The sequence below is a fragment of the Aulonocara sp. 'chitande type north' Nkhata Bay genome, linkage group LG20 (genome assembly GCF_057382095.1).
Source record: "Aulonocara sp. 'chitande type north' Nkhata Bay isolate Kocher_YH1m ecotype deep benthic linkage group LG20, A_spYH_male_GT1.1, whole genome shotgun sequence".
NCBI classification, from domain to species: Eukaryota; Metazoa; Chordata; class Actinopteri; order Cichliformes; family Cichlidae; genus Aulonocara; species Aulonocara sp. 'chitande type north' Nkhata Bay.
In genome coordinates this window covers 32,751,241-32,776,734 of record NC_141363.1, presented here as the reverse complement: position 1 = coordinate 32,776,734, position 25,494 = coordinate 32,751,241, and the positions used below count along the sequence as shown (strand labels likewise).

Sequence of the window (25,494 nt, the reverse complement as noted above, 5' to 3'; positions counted from 1 at the left end):
CTAAGGCTCCCACAATGAGCCTGACTGTATTACCACTGAGCTCTGTCTAATTATACACTCCCAGCGAGGGAGAGAGTGACAGAGAGCATGTTAGGCAGGGGAAAGAAAAAGTTATTAAATGTTGCTGTGTGTCAGAGAGACTTACTGAGGGGATGACTGTAGACTGAAGTTATAACAGTGAGATATATACAAGGTGTGTGCTAGCAAGGAGATAGAAAGAGAGAAGGAGAGAGAGAGGGAAGGAGGGGGTTGGAGAGATCAAGCAAGAGAGAGACAGAGAGCACACTCACTCAGAGAGAGAGAGAGAGAGCAAAGAGGCGTTTAGAAAGTGAGAAGGAGGAGAGGCAGGAATAGGATGAAGGGAGGGAAGGCTGAGCAGTAGAGAGGAGGAAGAGACTCGCAGTGTCAAAACTGGATATTCCTACGTGCCTGCTGCCGCCTGATCCAATGAGTAAACTCTCTGATACCTGCTACGCAAAGGCACCCGGCAAGGTATGTGACCACACTGCTTCCTCCTCTGAGTGCGCGCGTGTGTGTATGAGAGAGAGAGCACAGGTGTGTTGGCAACTTCGAGTGACAGGATAAACAGACTGGGCTGTGTGATTCGATTGCCCCGAAAAAACTGGTTCATGAGTTACTGTAGGTGCATGTATTCTGAGAGTAAGCTAATCTGATTATAGCTAGAAAATGTGTTTCAATTGTTTGTGTGTGCGTGCATGTGAATGAGCATGTTGTACAGACTCATGTAAGTCAGCACCTATGTGTGTGGGTGTTTGTGTGCGTGGAAGAGAATAACAGAGAGCGTGTGAACAAGAGGGAGAGTGTGACTGATCCAGAGAGGAGTGTGTGAGAAAGATGGAGTCAGACAGAGTGAGAGAGGTGGAGGTTCATCACTCAGCCTCAGACGGCAGATCAGGGCTTTCAGAATTAGAGCAGTGGGCTTAAATAGCCTTGGTCCAGAGATAGCAAGGGGGCCCTCGAGGAGCCCACTTAAATTGGGAGGGATGGGTATAATATTGGTGAGGGTGGGGTTAGCCCATGTGGGGGAAAATTTAGAAAGGGAATGATGGAGGAGGAGTAGAGGGGGGAAAAGATTTGCAGATGTTGGGGACAAGTCTAGGAAAGAGCTCATGCAATCAAAGGCAGGTGCATTAGGCATCTGTGATCTAAGTTCCTATTCAAGCAGTGTAAGAGATGCTTTATAATTATTCACTGGAAGAACTTATAAAGTCCCTTTTATTTTTTTTAATTAACTTCAAAAGTCTACTTAGTCAAAGACTTCGATTTTTTCTGTTTCTGTGTTTTCCTCTTGAAAGCACAGAACATGTGAGCCAGTTTGTAGTTCCATTATTGACTGCTCCCTCCTCATTTCTTTCCCATTCGAGATAGAGATAGAGGGAGACTCATACTCCACCAGTGTGCACAGTTATCATTTCTGTGTATCTATTTCTGCTACATCAAGCACTGTCCTTCTGTTGTGGTGACATCCCATATGCTGCATAAAGGAACATTTCACAGGTTCAAACAATTCTCAGCTACAGATGTGATTGAAGGGAAGCATATAACATTTGTCCCCATCGACTTAATTTACTTACTTCAATTATGAGGGTGATTTGCTGGAGTGTACAGGAAGTCTTATGTCTCAGTGTGATTGCTTTGAGAGATGCTTGTTTCTGAAAGGAACGTGAGTTTCATCTACAAGGTGCAATCGTTGCTTTGAATTTGTCATTTGCAATTTGAAGCAGGGATCCTCTGGTGTATCAGTGCAGGTTCATGCCAGAGCAGGGCTCTAGTTGTAAATGGGTGTTTTCAAAACCCAGATCTCCCGTGTTTATTTTGTGTTATAGCAACTTAACAAGTCAAAGCCTACGGCTCTATGATATACTCCAGTGTACAGAGATGTGCCCTTATGAATGATGTAAAGGCAAACTGAATGTACCGATGGTTCTATATATATTTTGGGAAAGAGAAATACAACTTTTCTCTGTGGGCTGAATTAGAAATACAGCATGTTCTCCCATGCCATGTTTCTTAGAGTACTGTCACCATGCAGAGGAGAACAGGCCTCTTGTGGGAGAGGGTTGAGTGGCTGCTGGCCCTTTAAGAGGTCTATTTTTACAGGGGCACACTCATGCATGGAGCGAGGCGCACAGACGAGGCAGTGGCACACGGAGACTGTATCTGTGCTGCCTCACTTCTGTGACTCCAAACAGCACATCCTGCAGGACCATAACCTTGTGACTGAGTGACTGTGAGAGAGTCATAAAACTTGTGCAGTCCACAGAGGAGCGCGTGTTCTTTTAACACAAGCTCAAACACGAAAATCATCAAAACTGGAAGTTACAAGGTTTTCACCCAACAGGGAGACTCAACCCTTTTTTTCCCTCCAAGTGGATCTCTCTGAAGTCTAAAAGTGATAATGAGTGGGAGCTTGCAATAAAGACACCCTTATGCACACTGTACACAAATGTGCCAACATTCCCACATACTTGTTTTGATATGCAGATAGCTCTGAAAGAAATCTGAAAACATTCATGCCCCCTTCTTACAAACACATAATACACTTTAGTTTACTTAACACCCACACACTCCTCGAAAGAAACCACAAAAGTGAGTACATTTCAGAACATTTCAACACAAACGCACATCCGTGCACTTAGAGGTGCGCATAGTGCTATACACCCACGTAAAAAAGAAAAAAATTACTTATACATCCTCAATATCTGGACCCAAAATAATCTTCTCCTTATGCAATCTGCATGTTATATAATGCATGGCCTGTCATTATCACAGCGCTCCTTCACGCCCTGCTGTGCCTCTCCACCTACAGCACCACGCAGACAGGCAGACACACACACACACACACCCTGCACCTTGTGTTAACAGTCATATACTCTACTCTAGCACTCCCACCCACGTTGAGTGTATGCTCTCAAACAGCTACCCAGATGAGTGAGAGGGAAAGACGGAGAGGAAGACATAGAGTGGGTGGGGTAAGGAGACTGAAAGTGAAAGGCACAAAAAGGGAAAACTTACAGAATGAAGTGTAAATTCATGCAGAGACATGATTAAAGAAATCATATGTTGCTCATATATACGAGTCACTTTTAAGGCTGAATTTAAAAGGGGAAAATTCTGTCTTGAACACAGTGAAGCGCATCGTGGATGCAGTATTTTAGCAAGTGTCTGAGTTTACCTAACTCCACGTAACCTCATTTATGCGTTCATTTTCTTTTTAATTTTGTTTAACAAGTTTATTTTCAGGAACTTAGAAGGCAAGAAAACATTCAGGCACGATGTGTGAGGAATAATCACCCTCATTGTCACTCCAAGTCACACCTATTGGCATACAAAAGCTTGCGTGTCTTTGCCAGTCTTGCATGTCCTCTCAAGGAATGGACAGGGAGTCACCTTAGTGCTGTCCTACTATAAACTCATACAGCGTCTAATTTAGGAGGCATAGTGAAAAGAGAAGCTGCGACATTAGGTAATTATTCTGTGAACTTTATTTCATTATGAAGTAGTTCTTCATTTGTGCCATTTTTAGTCAGTCAAAGGGACTTGCATGTCTGCTGTTCCAAGATCAGCACTCCCACAATTGGAATGGTATGAGAATTGGCTTGGGAGCTCAGCAGAGGAGCCAAGAGTGTGTGATGAATAATCCCAAACACAGGCAAGTGTTTGAATACAGTTGACACTGTGCCAGACTGCTTTAAGGTGACAGCACACCTGTTGATCAGTGTGTCCTAAGAGATGAAGGTGCAGGGAGTGGCATTTCATCGATGAATCTCCATTTGAATCTGCTTATTTTTTATGTTAACTGAAGATATGTATATGCTTATAAACCAGTGTATGTGTGTGGTCAAAAGCAAACTTACATATTTAATCTGCCGGTTATCCAAGTCTGTTCTTGCTCTTTGTATATATACAGATCGTTTTCCTTGGCCTTGACATGCTAACCCTTGTGTATGATCAAGCAGTATGTTCTCCTACTCCTCCACACTTCATCTACAATAGGGGTCAGTGACCTTTCAACCGGGCCACCCACCACTAACACCCACAGTTTTTTAGCCAAGCCTGCCGTTCTGCCTGCTGAAGCCCGTGCAAGTAAAATTGCTCCCTCAGACAGACCCGGTGTGCACAAACAATAGAATGCACAGTATTGGCTTTGGTGTCACTGTACTGAAGGTGTAACATCTGATACATCCTGTATCAATAGTGACCTTAAACCCTATCCGAAAGTGGGATGTATATTACCTTTTCTATCCGAGCACTCTTCCTACTCATTTCGTCTCTTTTTTCCCCCCTTTGGTCTTGGAGAATATTAAAATAACTCATCAAAGCATCTTTCACTAATTTAATTTATCTTCTTTTTATGAGCAGACATCATCAAATTGATGGGTGATAAAGGTTCTCTCTCAAGTGGATTTGGGACTTTCCTTGTATTCATTTTGAAACGAAGCATTAAGCCCACTCAATCATATTTCGATATAATTTGCAGCACCCTCTATAACAAACTGAATAAGCATGTGTTGAGTAAATGACTGTGACCGTGTGTGGCTGGTTGGCAGATTTGGTGTGGGAGGGGTTGTACAGCAATAGCAATAATGGCAGTGTATAGCAATGTTGCCTTGAATACCAGCAGGGATAAAGGTACTCTAGACAGTATATGTGAAGCCAGTCTAGACAGTCTCTCTGAAAATGAATGGCACTTAAGCTACCAACAGGAGACCTGGCCATGCTCTCTCCATGGAGATGTCATCACTATGTTTGCTTACAGCTTGCTGACATTTTTGCTGCTAAACCAGACAACCAACAGAAACCCAGTTTGAGTGGCAGTCGCCAGGGGACAATGCCAAAAACAACAAAACTTTGGAATGAAAAGTAATCCCCCTCCTCTTCAGCCACACACACGCACACACACAGACACTTGTCCTCTCCCTTTCAAGCTCTTTTCACCCCATCAGACTTCATCACCCTCCCTTTGGCTTTCCCCTATTCTCCCGCCTCCACCCCACTCGTAAGCTGATGATTTCATAGTGTGAGAGTACGGCTTGGATGAAGGGCTCTGAGTCGGGTTAATCATGTCACTAATTCACAAATTCCAAAACTCTGACTGTTCTACCTGTGAGAGAATGTACATAAGAAGTTGGAGATCTAAGTTAAAAGAAAAAGGAGCCTGTGAGGCCCATGATGGAAAATACCAAAGCATGACTGTGCATCTGCAATGCGTGACATCACTGCTATTGCATAAGAATTGTTTTCATCTGACAAACACTAGTCAGTTGGTGTTTGTTTTGTGTGTTTTTATATCTTTGTGAACTATTTGATGCCTAGAAATTGAAACCAAACTAAGTACTTGGTGGTTGAAAGCATATGTGGTGTAGATGCTACATTATAGGCAAATGATCACACTGAGACAATGGAAAAATGCAAAAATGAAACTTCCATCAGCAGACGCTTTAAATGTCAATGAATGACAATTGCATGACACCCGCCCCAGAGAATGTCAGCCACAAGATTTGCAGAATACCTGTCAAGTTGTTTCGCGCTGACCCATGTGTGCACACTTGTATGTGAAGTGCACACTGAAGTATTTACAGAAGTAAAGAGAGACAGACAGCAGCAGGCCACCACGGTCAAAGAAAGAGGAGCATGAGGTGGAGAATTTTTTGCTTCTGCTGACTGGCTGACCTGCATGTAATTAGTCAAGTCATATTTTTAACTGATATTGCGTAAAAGCCAGCTTAAGGAGCAATAGCTGCCCTATTTATACCCTAGGGGCTAATGGCCTGTACCACTACATAGGGGGATTTCCTCCCAGAACTATACTAAGCCTGCCTTAGGCCGTACCAGTTAGGATTCACAGGGATTAACTCAGCAATACATTACAGACTTCACATTGTAGTCTGCCATACTCTCCTCCTATTAACTCTGCTCTTGCAATCTTCAGCAGTTGTATTTTCAGTTGTCATGTTTAGGAGTTTATATGTGATGTTTATTTTTGCTGGACTGTTGATCTTATTCATACAAAAAAAAAAATAGCAATATATTTATTACTTTATGCAGCTATGAGGTGTACACAGCTGTCATAAGTGAACAAAGAATCAGTCTTATGACTCTTTGCATGCACGTTTTTGTGTACATGGAGCCTGCCGTGTGTGCGTGTGTGTGTGTGTGTGTGTGTGTGTGTGTGTGTGTGTGTGTGTGTGTGTGTGTGTGTGTGTGTGTGTAGGGGTGTTAATAGTAACTCCTGAGCCATAATCTGATCTTCATTATGATGAACCTGCTGCGGGCAGGGCTGCTGGCTCATCCTGCTGAAGAATGGGTCAGTGCCCTGAAGGCTGACCTGGCGTTTTGCCCAACAAGCCCGTATCACCGTGTCCTTTTATCAGCTTAGCCTGGCTTTTTGTAGAGTAATCTGCTGCACAAAGCTAGTAGTACTCCCCCCCACAACCCACCCCTCCCATCCCACACCTCAACCTTACTCTACCACCACAGCTCATCCTAATAAATGAGAAAATTATAACGAATGAGAATGTTTGCTAACTGGTCTACAAATTAATCAAGACGCTTGACCCCTACAGCAAAGGGGATCCAGTGGATCAGTTGCGATGTGATGGTGTGGTTTTAATCCATTAAAAACCATCCCATTGCCTGTCCAGTGCTTGACTTAAAGGGAATGGTGGGTGCAAATCAAAACAAAGTTTATATAAATATAAAGTCTCTCTCTCTCGCTCTCTCTCTCTCTCTCTCTCTTCCTCTCCCCCCCACATCTTCTTCCCTTGTCTCCTCTTCTCTTCCCTTTGTTCTGATCTGTTACATTCAGCAACAAATTTCTGCTGCATCAGACGTCCATCATAGATCTTCTACCCAGCCTGAAACGTGATCGGATACTTAATACAAGGCTACACATGAGGATGAGGGAGAGGTGGGGGTTGGTTGGGGGTGGGGAACCCCCACACTAAATGTCATTTTCTTAAAAAAAATGTAAAAAAAAGTAAAATGTCCCATGCTCTCTAAATCCTCAACTGTAGAGGTCTTTAACCCCTCATGGTACTTTACACTCCTGCTACGGTTTGTTGGATGTAGTCTGACTCATCTGACCTTTCTCGTCTTGGCCTGACCCCGTGTGTGTGTGTGTGTGTGTGTGTAGGTGTGTGTGTGTGAGATGGACAGATTAAATAGTGCAAAGCTAGAGAGTGAGACAAGCAGAAACAGAAGAGACTGAGGAAGAGTACACCAAACGCCTTAGTGCTATCATAGTACCATAAATGATTAACACGCAGTGTGTTTGTTGTGTTAATATTTGTATATATACGTTTGAATTTGCTTGAATTTCAAAGCGTGCTACATAAGTAGAAGACAACAGTCATTTCTATACCTCTGTCATAGTAAATACCCAGTGATGAACCCAGTCCTATTTCTTTCACTATGACTGGGCTATTACGTGTAAATGTCTATCAAATACTGAATAGTGTTTCATATAAAAGCTGACTGTGTTCATATGATTTTATTTACACCTGAACATTTAAATTATTTCCTTTTTTTTTTTCCCAATATGAAAGTATTGCATCTGCTAACTGACCTGGCTTTGTTGATTTTAGTTTAAAATCTTTTATTTAAGCGGCAAGTTATCTTGCATAATCATCCAATTTATTGAAATAAAAAATATATATATATGAAATAAAGGTACAGTAAATCAGCCATTGTTTTAGAAATTGGTTGCTTTTGTGTATTTTTCAAAGTTGAAATTTTCAAAACTATTCGTTCAGCCTCCACATCTCGTCTCGTCACATCAGAAAGGCAATTTGTCACTCTTTTAACTGATTAGAAGGGCCTTGGCACACCCTTGTAAATCATTATTTACAACTGCCTGCTGCTTGCTATCTTGTCAGTCACTTACATATGTCACTTATATGTAATATGGTATGTGTAATTATTAGCAACCTATAGTAGTATTAGTAAAGTATAATGAATAAGTCTACTTTGCAAAATAATTGAACCAGTTTTCAAAATCTGTGAGACTTATTTTCCGTACATTTTATTTTTTCTTTTCTTTTTTTTTATTATGTCTTTGCTACACATACAAGAAATACCACACTCTTCTACGGTACTGACTAGCACAAAGGAAATATATATTTAAAAAATGTAAAAATAAGTGGAAATGTTCGTGCAGTGCTTTATGGTAAATTACAGAGCAATTTTTATACGCCTTCTGTCATTTCTGTCTGTCGGGCTACAGCCTCTCATCCAAATCACAACAGATACGTCCCCTTGCAATGCATTGCCGAAAACCAAATCTTTTGGAATGTGTTATCCTGCCTCTGCAGGCATCTGCCACGATGGGTTTTTTTTTCTTCTTCTTTGTGATATGCAGTGCCATAAAACCGTTTCATCTTTTTTCTTTTCTTTCTTTTCTATTGCAATGATTGGCCAACAAGTTACAGTGCAAGCGGTAAAGGCGTAAGTGCGAATCCATTCCAGTCAATCTCCCACATACAGTAATGTGTAACTTTGCACTGTTGAAAGTGATACACCATAGAAAAAAAGTGCATATTTAATTATTGCTCTAGATCAGAAAAAAGTGCAAATGCACAGCTACATTTAAGTTTCTTTTATGTAAACAGCGACACAGGGACTTGTGATTCAGATTTTATGTCCATGTCCATCACCATAAATATAGTTTTGCAAGATAAACTATGGATTTTGAGTATTTCTTCATAGCTCTTGTTATAATTACTGCTCCCGCTGTCATAAAAATGGGTTGGAAAGAAATGCAAGACAAGTGAGAAACAATTATAAAATAAACATAATGTAATACAGCTTTTTTTAACAACTGCAAATTATGTTCTGTTTGTGAACTACCTTTGTTCCTACTATACTTGGTATATTTTATCTTTATTCATTATGGCCTAGTGGAGCAGTCTACCTAATAAAAAAAATCTAATTACCTTCAAAATATTTTTTTCTATTTTATTTTTAATGTAAAATTTAGTTTCATTTAAAGTCCTAATATATGCCGTGTTGTTCTTAATCTGCACCGCCTCATGAATTTACCTACAGTCTCTTGTGATATGATTGTGATACTCAAATAACCCACATAAATTTAACAATTGCTTTAGCAGACAGCACTCATGCCCACACAACCTCGATGCACATCATTTTCACTTTGAAAAAAAAATACAAGTAATGTTTTCTAAATGTCAGAGGAGATGCACTTGGCAGTTGTCGCCTGACTCTGAGATTGTTTTAATGTGGCCTTTAGGCTGATTTTTGAACACACACCTACTTGTCTGATTAGCTTTCCATTTCTTTGAAGATGAGAAGTTAGACAAGATTAACTTCTGATGTGCTGTTGGTGGGTACAAATGGTTTGCTTATAGAACTGTAAAGGAACAGAAAGATTTCTTTTTTTCACTTAACCGTGAATAATGATTTGATTGCTTCATTAAATCCTTTTTTCTCTTGTGCTCCACTTTATGTTCTTGTTTCTGAATCGCAATTTTGTGCTGATAATTAACATAAGCTTGTTTGAGATGAGGTTTGGCCCTGTTTCTTTGACGAGAATCAGACAGGGTTATTTGCATAGTATTGCGTTTTCAGTGCAGGGCCTGTTTATTATTTTTCAGAAGGCTTTATCACTGACAGGTTTTTGATTTCTCGCTGTGAATGAAATACACTGCTCGCGCCGATACAGTCCTAATAAGCCATACCCGCTATACCAACACACTTCACTTGTATCGACTGAATCACTGAAGCAAATCATTCAGAGCTCTCCTGCAGTGCTCCTGTTAGCGTACGAGCTTGAGTATGAGTGTGTGTGTGTGTGTGTGTGTGTGTGTGTGTGTGTGTGTGTGTGTGTGTGTGTGTGTGTGTGTGTGTGTGTGTGTGTGTGTGTGTGTGTGCATACATATGAAGTCAAATCAAATGTATTCATAAAAGCTCTTTGAACAAGCAGGTTCGCCATAAAGTGCTTTGATGAGAACAAAGGACACAAATTCAGATGAAACTACAGATAAACAAAAAAGAACAAGTATTGTGTGTGTGTGTGTCTGTGTGTGTGTATTTGTGTGTGCGCGCTTGATGGATGTGAGGTTTAGTTTTGAGTCAGAAGCAGCAGCAAAAGCCTAAGTCTGAGAGTGTGTGTAGGATGAGCCTCCTACCACGTCCCTCCCTGTCTCTCAACAGTCTCTGCCTCCCCTTTATCCCTCCCTTACTTTAATGTGGCAGTATGTCTTCTGAAATATGTTCACACGTATAGATGAATGATTTTCATTACTGATTTATTTTATTTTATTTTATGCATTTAAGATTGGGTGTGCAGTATATAATCTATATGGGCTGCATCCTCGATTGTGTGTGCATATATATATTTATATAAGTGTACACACACATATATAAATATAAATATGTATACAATGTATACATATATGTGTATGCGTGTGTGTATATAAGTGTATGCATGTTTGTATCCCTCACAGTGATTAAAGCAAGTGGGCGGCAGCAGCAACTGGTCTGCCTGTGTGGCTCTGCATAGCAGACATGTTTCTCACTGCTAGATATTACTCATTTCCTCAGCCCTTTGCACACACAAGCATATACACACTCACTTGACACACACGTACTCATATACACAACAGACACAGACGGATAGCAGGCTCTCAGTTTTTTCCCTCAGTTTGGTGGGCTCGCTGGTGCTATTTCATGCGTACAGAGATCAGAGGCAGTGTGTAGCTGGAAGCTGCTGATATCTGCGGGTGTTGTAACTGGCTGTAGTGCTTTGGAGAAGCAGTGTAACACATTAAGGAGCTGAGGAGTGGGTTGACCCTCTGGGAGGACTACAATATGAATGACTGCCAACTCCGGGATGTCTGCTTAGCCTGCTGTAAGGTCAGTGTGACATCAAGTCACAACAACTTGCAACTCCATCAACTTGTCTGTCTTCTCCTTGGATAAGAGCACCTATTACATGTGTTTTTGTTGCAGTTAGAATGATGGAACTATTGTTTGATGTTTCTTTATTTAAAAAAAAATAGGCGAAATATCAAAGTAGGCAAAAGTAGCAACCAAAATTTAGCAGTTCTGTTTTTCTGATGTTGGACATTACTCCTGAGTAATGTGTGAAGAGAAAAGGCGGGACGAGGAAGAGCACTGCAAATGTACATGTCAAGTTGTTCAGAAGTTGAAAATGTAAGCATTTTGCATTTCAATGTAATAAAAAGAACATTTATGGATTATTTTATAAGTTGTAGTGAAAATGAGACACACTTGCATTTATTAATTGCATATATTGTTACAAAGCCATGCAAAAAACTGAGGAATCCCTAATTGGAAGGAACATGTAACATCATTATGGCTTTGATCGGACGCTTTTGATATATTTAAATGTTACAACAACAGTAGCTCCAGCTAAATTCCAACTCTCTGTGTGCATGTCTGCACAGTGTAGGAGTATTCTGTTAGAACCTGACATTTCTCTGCAAACTCCTCCACATGTACAATTGTGTTCTTTGTTTTCTTGTACTTTTTTTTGGCAAGTTTATATTCGGTCTATTTTGACAACCTTTTTCATAATGACTGTCAAGATGGCGAGAGTATAAGAGTCATATGAGGACAAAAGCTGAAGCCAATTTTTTTTTATTATTATTTAAGACATCTGGATTCTAGACAAGTGCTTGTTTAATGAAATTCTGCTATAGAAAAAAAAAACATAAGAAAGCCTTTGAATACTTTGTTGATTTTGATGTTTGTTTTTAGGTTTATTTTATTGCTTTCTAAAAAGGCTTTTTTGGCATATTGAAGAAACCAATAAAACTTTAAGTCAATGAATTTAACAAATTATTGTGAACATAAATATTAACAGCTCAGATGAACGCACATTGAAAATGTCTGTAGATTACGTAACGTCTGATTAAGGCCCCATATCCAGAATATATCTTTTTTGAAACACAAGGCCTTTTTTTAGCCCCCAGCTTTCAGCATAACTTAAAATAAGTCACTTAACATTGACCCTCATCATCTGCTTCATCTACTAACCTAATTATTGTGCATTATAAACATTTACGAATTTTCTTCACCTTTCTTGCCGGCATCCGGGACGAAAGAAAGCCCCTCCTCTCACTGCCCAGTTTTCAGTTTTCAACTCAGATACACAAACAGCTTGCTCCACTCTAACACTTATTCTGTTTTTGGACCAAGTCACTTGATGAGCAACAGTGTTCCCGCCTCTCTATGGAGTATCCCTATCTAACCTCTCTAACCAGCTGGATGTGTGAGTGTGTGTGGATACAGTTGCCATGGTGACAGTGTGGCGGATGGTGAGACGGCAGGGAGTCGGTAGGCAGTTGAGACAGACTTGCGGGTGAGTGCGGGGCTGGTGCGGCGGGAACAACGATGGCGGTGGCGGCGGAGGGAACAGCTGGACTCAGAGCGTGGCAGCCATCATTTCAAAAGAGCTCATTTAAAGCATTTGGAGAAGAATTGAAGGAGCTCCCCCGCACTTCTCACTGAATGAAACAAGGCTGCAAAATCTCTGACACATTTGAGGACTCAAACACAAACACACACGCACACAAAGACCTAAACAAATAAACACATTCACATATTTTTCCAGGGAAAAAAGAAAAATAACACATGCACGCAAACAAACATCGCATACGTGCGTGCAGGGACGCAAACAGACGCGCATTTTCCCCCTGCATTCCCTGCTGTGACACATAATTAATATGCAAAGACATATACCCTGTATCCACAACAACTGGTGGTAATATCAACAGTGCTTCTGTCAGCTTTGGGTGGGTGGTGACCAGCTTTGCCTTTCACTGGGGGAGTAAGTACAGCTGCCTGAGGGGAGTATTTGTGTGTCTGTTGCTGTCCATGTGCTTGTCTCAGAGAGAAGGGTTGGAGGGGTGTTAGTAGTAAGGCTTATATAGAATAAAGAGAGCACCCGAGGGTGTCGAGGGGGTGGTTCATGAAAGTGGTACAAAAACGTATCTGCATATTCCAATCATCCCCTGAGAGTCAGAGATGAAAACTCTCCTGCTGTGAGTGCTCTACGTGTGTGTTTTTGCGCACTCATACACATACATACTGCACTGCCTCTGAACTTCACTGGCTGCAAAATGTATTTTTAGCCCACATGTGGGAGTAATGTGTTTGAATGAATCGAGTAAGTTGGGTGGTTTCAGTCCCACCGCACTGCAAAGGTAATGACTAATTAGCTACAGCAATCAGAAAAACTTGGAGTTTCTAACCTCTTTAAAGTAGTTTGGAAGAGGGAGTCACCAACTGATTTCTCTCCATCTGCCTGATACAGCAGAATGTTTGTTTGTATGTCTGACCAGACTGACAGCTAAGTCTTAACTACAACTGATGCCAGGACCTAACAGACTGTTCCTCTTCAGTGTTCACACTTAATCTCTCTTACTTCTGTCTCGGTCCCCTCCCTCAAGTTTACCCACCTATCTCTGTTTTCTGTCCTCTTTTATCCTCTCTGTAGGTGAGTGGTGCTTCAGCACAAGAGAATCCACAGTGATCTGACAGTGATGCTGTGTGTCAGCTTTCCCCTCTGTCTGCACCCCTCTTTCTCCCGTGAGGCCCATGTGACCTAGCCTACACCCATAAACAGGGGGCCCCCACTGCCGCTGGAGCCCACCCATGAATCCCAGCCCTGACCGCGGCAAAGAGTGCCTCCCTCCGAAGAAGAGGGAGTCTCGCCAAGGATCAGCAGAACACCACATCCCCCTGGATGAGTTTAAACCCCCTGTACCTCTGCGGAGTCGGTCCAGTATAGGGAGAGGAGAAGCCAGTGAAAGGGACCGTGTCCAGGCAAATCCGAACCCGCATCTCCTACATACTCCTCCACCCCTTCCTGCTCCAATACCAGGCCTCCCTGTGCCCATACCATGGACCCTAAGCTATTCACCCACTGTTTCTCTTCCGCTCTTCACAGGGCAGGTCAGCGAAAGGAGGGGCTCAGGATCACCCGCTTGGAGAGATGATCCTCTTTCCTCATCCCTGCCCCATCACTCCAGGTGGCTCAGAGGGGAGGTTCCCCTTTCTCTGCCACCTTCTCCATCATCCTCCTCTACTTCATCCTTTAAGACTCCCTTCCCAGCCAGTCCCAGAGAGATGTGGTCCTATATTAACAGCGGTCGGCGGGACTATAGCTCCTCTCTCTTTTCCCCATCATACCTGTTTGGCCACCACCCTCTCTACTCCCAAGAACCAAGCTTAGTTGAAGTGAGACCCAGGTACTTGGGAAAGCGGCCCAATGGCCTGGATGGGTCAGGCAGCAGGACTGCCTCAGCCTCTAGGCCTCTGCTCACAGGAGACTATGGGAATGATAGCAGCAGAGCCCAGCTTGATATTAGTCCACACAGCTCCCATGCCAATGGTGGACGGCGACAGCAGGAGGATCTAACAACACGTATCCATTCTGGAGGGCCATTTTTGTCAGACTCTCAAGCTCAGGGGGCCGCTGAGCCACATTCCTCACTGCAGGATAGACATCTGCCTGGAATAGTTAAGACCAGCTCCAATTTGCTTTCTCTCAGTCCCCATCCTCTTGGACCAGACTCCAGGGCAAGTAGAGGGGGACTATTGGATCACCTAGGGGCCACACCAGCTGAAACCCAAATCATCTACTCCTTGGGATCGGCATGTCCCTCCAGCCCTCAGGCTCAAACCTATCCACTCTACAGCTCCTCAGGAACAAGTCTTTACAGCCTGCACAGGGAGCCAGGCCCCAGACAGCACAACTATAGGAACTCACCACACTCACCACTGGGTCTACCTAACAGCCATGACAGGCCACAAAGAGACCAGGACAGAGACCAAGAAAGAGACAAGGTCACACAAAAGGAGAGGGAGCGCAGTACAGATAAAGAAAAACAGAAGCAATCACAGTATGACAAAGACCAAGAAAGAGACAGTGAGCGTGAGAGACGACGGGACAGAGAAAGAGACAGAGGGAGAGATTTGTCTCCTTCCCATCATCACCCATCTCCCCCTGCACTCCTACCTCACTTCACCAAGGGTTCTTTGATTGAGCTAGCCAGCGGGCGACTGAAGCGGGTGGAGGAGCTGAGGACTGAGGACTTCCTGAGGAGTGCAGATAGCTCCCCAGAATTCCACCTCAGCACCTGCACCGTCCTGCAGATTTCCCCCAGTAGTACACAAGGCTTCAGTCACCTGCATGTCCATCTCACAGACCGCAACACTCAGGTCAGCTTTGCTTTGACATAAGTTCTTACACACACACACACACACACACACACACACACACACACACACACATTGATAGATATAAATCCTCAAGTAGATAGCCAAAATATTAAAGGACAAACTTAGTGATTATTCATAGTGTAGGTTGCTATTTCTTTGATATTCCCTGGTCAAAAGCTGCATTTTATAGGTTGGTTTATACATTTCGCTAAACACCAACGTGTCACTGTATTGATAATAAGTGCCAGACATGCACTGTCTTTTCTTTGAGTTTATAACAATATTGTGGTTTTGTGTAGGAGTTACTGAAGGTCTTGGTGGAGTATCCGTTCTTTGTGCAAGACAGAGGCTGGTCTTCTTGCTGTCCCCAGAGAACCACACAGCTGTACAGCCTGCCCTGCCGCCAGCTCACAGAGGGTGATGTCTGCTTGGCCCTCACCCCCACCCCGACCCATCGGACACACACTCGTACCAGCTCCAGGACCCATCGCACGCAACTACCCTCGAGGGCTGCAGCAGAATCCAGCAGTTCGCACAGGGAGGAGATGCCACCACCACCTCCTCCTCCCCCTCTGCCTCAACACCCACACCCAACCGTGCCGGCCCCTCCAAGCGCTCTGGCCCGAGAGCCCTTGGCTAAGGACCAGCAGCGCCCACGCAAACGGCGCTGGTCTGCCCCAGACACCCTTCCCTCAACCAGAACTGATGAAAGCCTCCTGGATTTACCTCATGGCTCCAAGCTAATGAAGTGGCAGTAGAACTCACATGCATACTTACACATACACAGGCACACATACACACCCTCCTTGTCTCTGTTGCACCAACCAAGACAAACAATGGAGAGACCTCAAGGCAGGGTTGCAGGGAAGGAAATTTAAAAAATACATATATATATATAAACAACAGAAAAAACAGTTTGCAGGTGTCCATACTGCTGCCCAAATGATAGTCAACTCTATTAAGGCCCCTTCCTCCACCATTCTTTCCTTTCATTACCCTTTTTCCCTTTCCTTTCCTTTCCATCCCTCATATTTAACTTAGCACAGCCCTGAAAGGAACAGCAGCTGAAGATTCTCTGGATGGCTGCTTACAAACACTGATGACATTTAGTGAGACAATCAAGCACTTGTGTGTTCACTCTGTTTTTGTAATGGTTGTTGTCCCCCACACCTACTTACCGAAAGTGTTTGCTGCAGGGTATTTTCAATCAGTGTTATGAAAGTTAATGCTACTGAAGAATTGCAGATATACATGAACAAAAATTGACTATATATATATTGCATTACAGGTGTTATATACAGTAAATATGCTAAACAGATTTAATGCAATCTCTCCGTCAATTTTGCAATGCATTTTTCTTTTCTTTTTCTTCTTCTTTTCTTGCTTCTGAGCCGATGCCTACGGGTCGGCCTGGGCAGGCAAGGTGAATGTACGAGCAACTCTTAGCCTTTTTTTATTCTCATCACTGGGAGTCATTTCAAACGGTTGTTCGTCAAGGCATTACTCTCCAATATGTTCTTAACATTATCTCTGAGAAAGGGAGAACACTAATGAAAACTGCGTAACAGACAATCCCACCCACACAGACAGGTCTGTGCCACATCGCCTCGATACTCATGGTGTTTTTCCATTAAAAACTGAATGATGGAAAGAGTAAAAAAGTGCAGTATGGCTGAAGAGTAATGGTGCTAATAACACGTTGGAACATGATGCTTTGTGAATACTCTTGACCCCTGTGTACTGTACGCTTTTGTTCCCATCTCATTTTTTATGTACTGTATATGTTTGAAGGCAGGGAAAATGATGAAAGTATTTTAAACTCAGATACGGGTATTCTCTGATTCAGCACACTCTCTCACTTTAGTTTGTGGTTTTTTTTTATTTTCAAAAATTTGATTTTTCTTTTTAAATGTTATAGCTACAAAAAAATGTATATTTTTAAAAATTGTGAATGTTATATGATGTTGGCTAGAAATAAAGGGAAAAAAAGCTTTATAGATTTATTTACAAGTGTCACTTTATTCATGCCATTTGTTGTAAAGCATTACGAATTTAAATTACTTAGCAGTACTACTCTAAATATATGAGATCAATATTGGATACATGATAAAGATTTAATGTTACAGTATTTTGGAAGCACATTTTATTGGGTTAAACAATATGTTTGCAGAGCACTTGGTAACACTTTACAGTCAACAAAAGGTAGAAATAAAAAGCAAATTACTTTGATGCATTACAAACAGGTCAGTGTTGCAATGATGTGTTTCTTAAACACATCTCCATCTCTGCTGACAACACTGTAATGCTCTGCGGGTGTCTTTACAGGGAAGAAACACACCTTCAGTAATCCACTTGTACACTGTCCAAGCCTACCCTGAAGCACGGTAGCTTTCCTCATCCTCCTACATCTTCTCTCCCGCTGTGTTGGAGGTGATGGTCAGAGGCTTCTCTTCAGTTTCTGCCAAATTGAACCTCTGCAATAGCTCCACTGCAAACAAGGGAACCACCTGACCAACAGGACATTGTGATACACAATTAATATGCTTATGGGGACCTCTGCTGGTTGACATTACTATTGCTGCACGGCGGGCTTTCATGTTCCAAAGTCCTGATTTGACTTTGGAAGGGAAAAGACTTTTCAGCTTGACATAAAATTTAGTTAATATTTACCAGGTGGGGTATTTTAAAAACATACAAGGTGATGACAGCCAATCAGATGCACTGTCACATATCACTGAACTGTAAAAGGAACATAGATTGGATTGGACTGGTATTTATATAGAGTAGCACTTTTTCACTATGAGTCTCATTCATCCAGTGCTTTTATCTAACATTTATGCTCTGATGGATGCACTGGGGGTAACTTGGTGTTTGATACCTTGACCAAGGATGATTCAACACATGGACAGGAGGAGCCATTTGACCACCATTTTAACTCATAGCGTAGAAGATTTATAGAATATGAATCTTAATTTGAAACTGAAAACCGTTTTTTAATTAAATCCCCTGTTTTTATGAGCAAATCAAATAAAAATTAAAAGGATATTTGATATTTTATTTACAACCAGATGCTAAACAGTGACAATGTGTAAGTAAATCTGTAAAGTTTTTCCACCCACCTGAGCCATGATCAGCTTCTTGGTTTTAGGTACATTGGGGTCCGGATATTCCTCTCCAAAGCAGAGCTCAATCTCATAAGAGGGTGTAGGCCCCCTCCCCTGTAGACAGTTCTGGAGACCTGCGCAGGTGATAATTGGTATATTCAGATCGATGATAAAAACACAACACCTGTTTGCATGGAGGAAAGATTTGTGATGTATGCATGAGCTGCCTTACCATTGAGAAATGTGGGTATATCAAGCAGTTTGAAGGTTTTTTCTCGCTCCAGTTTGTTGGGTTTGTCGGTGTGTTGGGCCATGGGGCCGTTCCAGTACACTCTGCCCTGGCAGAATCTCTTGATAAACACTCCATCTGGGGCCACCCATAATAGAACACCTCTTTCCAGGTGACAAAGAAGGCGATTCATTGCTTCAGCCATAGTGGGTGGCTGGCATACAGAGCCCGGGGAAGGGAAAGAAAGCTGTTGGGCAGTGCAGGGTCCGTAAATCTTCTCATTTCCCAAAGGAACATGTCCCTGCAGGATAAAACACCCATCTGGACTCCTGGTGGTCACTTTCGTCACTATCTGGCCCTGATACACCAACATCACCTGCATACGGAAGTCTTTAAGATAAGAATAAGAATCAGAATACTTTATTAATCCCAGAGGAAATTCTGTGGTCACAGTTGCTCCAAGAAAGCCAGAACAATAACTAGAGTAAACTAAATAATACAACAAATTACAGAGTTACAAAATATAACAAAATAGTTCTATTTTAAAAAATACACACAAAAGATAGTATGTGTTCCAGACCATATGCTGAAAAAGCCAACAACACGTTCACCTGTCTGTGCATAATCCTAAAAATGCTCTTACCTGATATAGCAAGTGTAGGAAAGAAGGCTATAGGTGCAGGGGCCGGGTTTTGATGTTTTTCCACTAACTCACAGTACATGTGCTCCCTCATCAGGTTTTCTAAAGCAGAAAAAACACACATAAAACGACGTTGCTGCTTTTATTTTTAAGCTGAGTAAAATTCTGAGAAGGGTTGGCATATCAAACCATCTGATTGCAACAGACAGTTTTCCCATGTCAACAAACAGTTTGACATAAGAGTGACTATCTTACCAATCCAGTTTGACCAAAAATAAAGAAAAAACTATTTGACAGCAATCTAACTAACAGTTGTTGATCAACTTCACTGACAAAAAGAAATATGAGACTCCTTCTGGCACTACAAAAAAAAAAACTGTTCAAAATGGAATTTAATTCTGTCTAAAGAAGTTTAGAGAATGACTGATTTATGGAGCTTCGTCTTTTTTTTTTGCAGCCAGCAGGAACCCCTTCAGCAAAAATATAACTGTGTTAACAGCATCAGTATCCCAATGTAAGCCAGCTTCTCACCCAAATCATATGTTTACCCAATCGGCATCTCACAAACCATTTGGGAACACAGAAAAGGGCCAATATGGGGCCATGGACAACGTATCACTGCAGTCAACTCATATATAGGAAAATGAACAAGCACTCAAATAGCTCAAAGGTGACCAAATGCCATAACAATCTCATGCCACGTGTGAAACCTAGCAAGGATAAATGCACACTTTTACAAAAAACGTTTGATCTTTGTGGTCATGATTATCCTTAATGGTTCTATAGTGATGTACCAGTTTGTGTATGTAAGTCTTACCTGTTAATATTTTTTCTTCTTTGTCTCCTTGAAAGGATTCTTCTTTATTTGGGGGCTACAAAAAAAGAAACCGAGGTTAGATAAACATTGCATGAGGCTTATACAGTGGGGCAAAAAAGTATTTAGTCAGCCACCGATTGTGCAAGTTCCCCCACTTAAAATGATGACAGAGGTCAGTAATTTGCACCAGAGGTACACTTCAACTGTGAGAGTCAGAATGTGAAAAAAAATCCATGAATTCACATGGTAGGATTTGTAAAGAATTTATTCGTAAATTAGGGTGGAAAATAAGTATTTGGTCACCTCAAACAAGGAAGATCTCTGGCTCTCACAGACCTGTAACGTCTTCTGTAAGAAGGTTTTCTGTCCCCCACTCGTTACTTGTATGAATGGCACCTGTTTGAACTCATCATCTGTATAAAAGACACCTGTCCACAGCCTCAAACAGTCAGACTCCAAACTCCGCCATGGCCAAGACCAAAGAGCTTTCGAAGGACACCAGGAAAAGTATTGTAGACCTGCACCAGACTGGGAAGAGTGAATCTACAATAGGCAAGCAGCTTGGTGTGAAAAAATCAACTGTGGGAGCAATCATCAGAAAATGGAAGACATACAAGACCACTGATAATCTCCCTCGATCTGGGGCTCCACGCAAGATCTCATCCCGTGGGGTCAAAATGATCATGAGAACGGTGAGCAAAGATCCCAGAACCACACGGGGGGACCTGGTGAATGACCTGCAGAGAGCTGGGACCAAAGTAACAAAGGTGCCAGACGTGTTCCGCTGCTGAAGCCAGTGCATGTCCAGGCCCGTCTGAAGTTTGCCAGAGAGCACATGGATGATACAGCAGAGGATTGGGAGAATGTCATGTGGTCAGATGAAACCAAAGTAGAACTTTTTGGTATAAACTCAACTCGTCGTGTTTGGAGGAAGAAGAATACTGAGTTGCATCCCAAGAACACCACACCTACTGTGAAGCATGGGGGTGGAAACATCATGCTATGGGGCTGTTTTTCTGCCAAGGGGACAGGACGACTGATCCGTGTTAAGGACAGAATGAATGGGGCCATGTATCGTGAGATTTTGAGCCAAAACCTCCTTCCATCAGTGAGAACTTTGAAGATGAAACGAGGCTGGGTCTTCCAACATGACAATGATCCAAAACACATCGCCCGGGCAACAAAGGAGTGGCTCCGAAGAAGCATTTGAAAGTCCTGGAGTGGCCTAGCCAGTCTCCAGACCTCAACCCCATAGAAAATCTGTGGCGGGAGTTGAAAGCCCGTGTTGCTCGGCGACAGCCCCAAAACATCACTGCTCTCGAGAAGATCTGCATGGAGGAATGGGCCAAAATACCAGCTACTGTGTGTGCAAACCTGGTAAAGACCTATAGTAAACGTTTGACCTCTGTTATTGCCAACAAAGGTTATGTTACAAAGTATTGACTTGTATTTTTGTTATTGACCAAATACTTATTTTCCACCCTGATTTACGAATAAATTCTTTACAAATCCTACCATGTGGATTCATGGATTTTTTTTTCACATTCTGTCTCTCACAGTTGAAGTGTACCTCTGGTGCAAATTACTGACCTCTGTCATCATTTTAGGTGGGGGAACTTGCACAATCGGTGGCTGACTAAATACTTTTTTGCCCCACTGTAAGTAACATTTTTAACATAACAGCAAAAGCTTCTTATTGGAGGTGCACACTGTTGTGTACCGTGGTGAACACATACACATTTAAAGGGGACTTTTTTTTTTTACATTTTTATCTATTTATATTCATGGATGTTTCTTATATTAAGTTGACCAGCATATGCAGTAGTCATCAGGTTTCAGATTGCTCTAAATTCTTGGTTTCAGACAGTTTGACTGCTCTGTATTATGTCAGTGAAAGCAGATATTTCACTGACTTATCTCAAGCACACAGTTCTGGCTTTGAGCAAAGAACACCTACATGTGTTCTTCACACCTTCTGTTTATGAGGGACAACCAATCAGAAGAAAGTTCACATACAAGGAGATAAGATAAAACAGCTTGCAGAGATAAATTGAGTACCTGTACCAACACCCCGGATTAATTAAATGAGGATTATTTTAAACTCGTAATCATGCAAAGAATATAAATGGAAAGATCCAAAATAGTATAATCGATAACTCTTTAAACTCCGTTCAAAACTCGATTGCAATGAAGTGCCAACAAGAAATAATAGAAGTAATATTCCCATTTAAAAGCAAAGTGATTTTTTCTTCATTTCTTTAGGATTATTACAGTGTGTCCACTGCATAATCCACTATCAGATATTTTGCTAATCCAGGGATTATTGGCTGTATGGGTTAGTTTACCAATTTGTCCAGATAAGCGGGGGTCCTTGGAGACCTCTTGGCATGGTGCATCACTTGATCCTTTATTTGAATAGACTCTGAGAAGAGCAACAAGTAGATAAAGTTAGCACAAATAAAATACTCACATATACTGTACTATATAGTTAAAGCAATACCCTGTAAAGTAAAGATAATTTTTATTTTTTAAAAAAGCTCAAAAACTGTAGATAGATCAAAGATATATATAAGAAACTCTTACACTCGGTTTTTACCTGCTGGCCTGGATTGGCTGTTATCATGTTGGATGCGATAGACCTTGTATGGCTCCGTGATATCTAGCTGGTTGCGTTCAGGGACTTCCTGGAAGTCTGTGCTTTTGTTAAGTGCACAGCGTAGACGAGTCTTCCACATGGTGGGATCAGCTCTGTCCCTGCCCTCCCTATATTTGCCCTTGTACACAGCCCAAGCCTGAATACAAAGATTAAAATATGAGACAATCTATGTTTAGAAGTGGTCGCATGAAAGAAAACTGAATGTAACTCTAAACTTCAACATATTTAAAGCATGTTTTGATGCACTTCATCATCTGCAAGTGTCTGATTAATCTTCTTTTCTATCATTAAATTATTAAAAGTGTGAATTCATCAAACCATCATTGAGGAAAAATTGAAATGAATTGCTTTAAAAACAAGTAGGGATATTTTCAAATAGCAGTTTTAGACTTTTGGGTTTATTATTTCATAAATATGCTTAAAATACTTAAAACCTTCCTTTTTGACAAAGAATATAGTTAGGACTGGATCAGGGGACTCTGAATCCCCCCTTAGTTGCATTGCAATAAGTCTAGGCTACTGGGAGCTTCCCATGATGCACAATTTTTCTTTTTCACTCACCTTTTTTACTCTCTATGTGTTAATACACCACTCTGCAATTAATCATGAGTTATTATTAACCTCTGGCATTCTTCCACAGCGTGTCTTTCCGATCTTCTTCCCCTGATCCCCATCCCATCGCAGCAGATGGCCATCCCTCCCTTAATCGGGGTAAGCTGGAGGTTTCTTCCTGTTGAAAGGAAGTTTTTCCTTTCCACTGTTGCCAGAGCTCTTGCTCATAGGAGGGCTTGGATTGTTGCAATTTTCTCTCTCTCTCTAACTTACAATATAAAGCACCTTGAGGCAACTGCTGTTGTGATTTGGTGCTATATAAATAAATTTGAGTTGACTTGCATTAATAAAGTGATAAACCAAACATCTATTGAAACAGATATAAAATAATTATTTATGTGCTATAAATACGTAAATAAAAATATATTGTTTACCACATACTTTCAGATGAATAAATCCAGTGAAGTCACCGTTATCTTATATAGTCTAGTTATTATAGCTTTGTATTAATATCGTTTTTTCTTTTTCATTATGTTTTCAGCTTTTGCTTTTAAATCTGTTCAGTTTCATTTTGCTTCCAAAGCTGAGTTTCAGTTTTTAATTTTTGAAAATTGTGAGTTTTTGTTTACTTTGTGTTACAAACACTGTTAGTTTATTGAGATTTTAACATGGATATTTTGTATTACAAAATGGTTCAACACAAACTTTTACTGAATATTTGTATTTTAGTGAGAAACTAGGTTTCGTTTCTTGGTTTTTTCTCTTTCTTGAAAATTATGTTTTAGTTTTATTCAGTGATTTTTTTTATTGTTTTTTCCAGTTATTTATTTTATACCTAGTTCTAGTTTATATAACCTTAGTCCATATCGCCTCTGTTCAGTCAAACTTGGCTGCCTCCTAGTGACCATTAAAAAGCACTTTGCTGTGTTGGCCAGGCCTAATAGTGGCCTGGCCAACACAGCAAAGTAACGGATTTTATCAGTAGACTAATTTTTTTCTCTCACATAGTTAAAGTTAAATAAATAAAAAAAATAATTTAAAAAAACACTTCCTAACAAAGACTTGCAGTTCATTAATGCGACCATCTGCAACCGTCCAACAATCTGGCGAAAATAAACACCCTCCACTTCTAATGTTCAGTGAAATGAATCTTTTCTCATTTCCTTTGCATCTGCTATGGTTTAAGTTCTTATGACAATAAACCAGTGCAGGAAATAAGGGTATCGTCCAAATTACTTCAACGCAATGGCAAATTGGGATCCGATTATTTATGCAGTTTAAAACACCCCCAAACAGTATTTTCGGCAAATTTTACGTTTACATTTTTGGAAAATAAAAGTTTAGAAAATGTTGACCTTGAACAACGCCGCATCTTCCGTCTGTTTGTAGTCCTTCTTGGCTGCGTGCTTCCACGGTATCCTGAACATAGTTTTGTTCTCATCCTCCCAGCAAAGTCCTTCATATTCCCCACTCTCTATCTGGACTATGAGCCACTCTTTCAGGTGCAACTTAGCCCCGTCATCCATCTTCAGAACATACTGTGTCTTAGAAGAACAAAATTCCACTTTCAAATGTCAGAGACATGTGCACAGTTGACCCAGCACAGTTTAATCACGTTCCCACCTTGCAAACTGGAAAAATACCAGTATTTTTTATCTCGCTGCCGTCCGAGCTTCTTATGTGATGTTAAGTACGGCACAATAGACCAAAAACAGACTAAAAGTTTATCAATTTAACACAAACGGATCTCACCGCAAGCTTAAATGAAGAAGTCGCAACTAAAATTAAGTGGGCTCTTGGAAGCGAAAGCGAAAGCTTTAACTCATTTGATACTTTCGGTTTCCCCCCTCGCTTGCAGAGCTGCCACGAAGGTAGATTCGTTTCAAAGGAAGGTGAATGAAAGAGAGTGAATTCACTGTGCCACGCGGACGGCATTCAGGAAAAGACTTAAATGTAAAACTGTAAAAATTTAAAACCGCTTTTTGAAGTCAATATGTAGTCACCGTTTAAAGTAAACTATTTAAATATGCATTTGATCACAAAACTCCAACCAAGGACACATTATTGTGTAAAAACAGCTAACTAGAACCAGAAAACTACTAAAAAAAGTTACAGGTGTTCATTAATTAGCTGGGAGAATCTGAATGAGCACTTGTGTAGAACCGAGTCTAAATGGGGAATGAACACAGACACAGCTGTGTCTTTCATGGTTTTAAAACACATTACATTGGAAATACACTCCAACCTTACTCATAACCGCCCATGAAG

At 41.3% G+C, this 25,494-nt stretch overlaps 2 protein-coding genes across 3 annotated transcripts; one reads left to right on the top strand and one right to left on the bottom strand.

Moving 5' to 3' along the window:
- Positions 1-17,416, top strand: LOC147306031 (uncharacterized). Of its 2 annotated transcripts, none has more exons than XM_086277176.1 (3): positions 1-492; positions 13,502-15,228; positions 15,528-17,416. In XM_086277176.1, exons 2-3 carry the CDS (start codon positions 13,660-13,662, stop codon positions 15,984-15,986), a joined length of 2,028 nt encoding a protein of 675 aa, XP_086133302.1. In that variant the 5' UTR covers positions 1-492; positions 13,502-13,659; the 3' UTR covers positions 15,987-17,416. The 2 variants fall into 2 exon arrangements, with proteins under 2 accessions (XP_086133302.1, XP_086133303.1); XM_086277177.1 differs by lacking the exon at positions 1-492 and adding an exon at positions 10,568-10,893.
- On the bottom strand, positions 17,016-25,494 carry irf10 (interferon regulatory factor 10). Its single transcript, XM_086277179.1, has 8 exons — positions 24,582-25,494; positions 22,615-22,810; positions 22,364-22,440; positions 20,019-20,073; positions 19,205-19,303; positions 18,565-18,951; positions 18,348-18,466; positions 17,016-17,735 (listed from the first exon to the last, which is right to left on the bottom strand). The coding sequence occupies exons 1-8, from the start codon at positions 24,750-24,752 to the stop codon at positions 17,631-17,633; spliced, it is 1,209 nt and encodes a 402-aa protein (XP_086133305.1). The 5' UTR covers positions 24,753-25,494; the 3' UTR covers positions 17,016-17,630.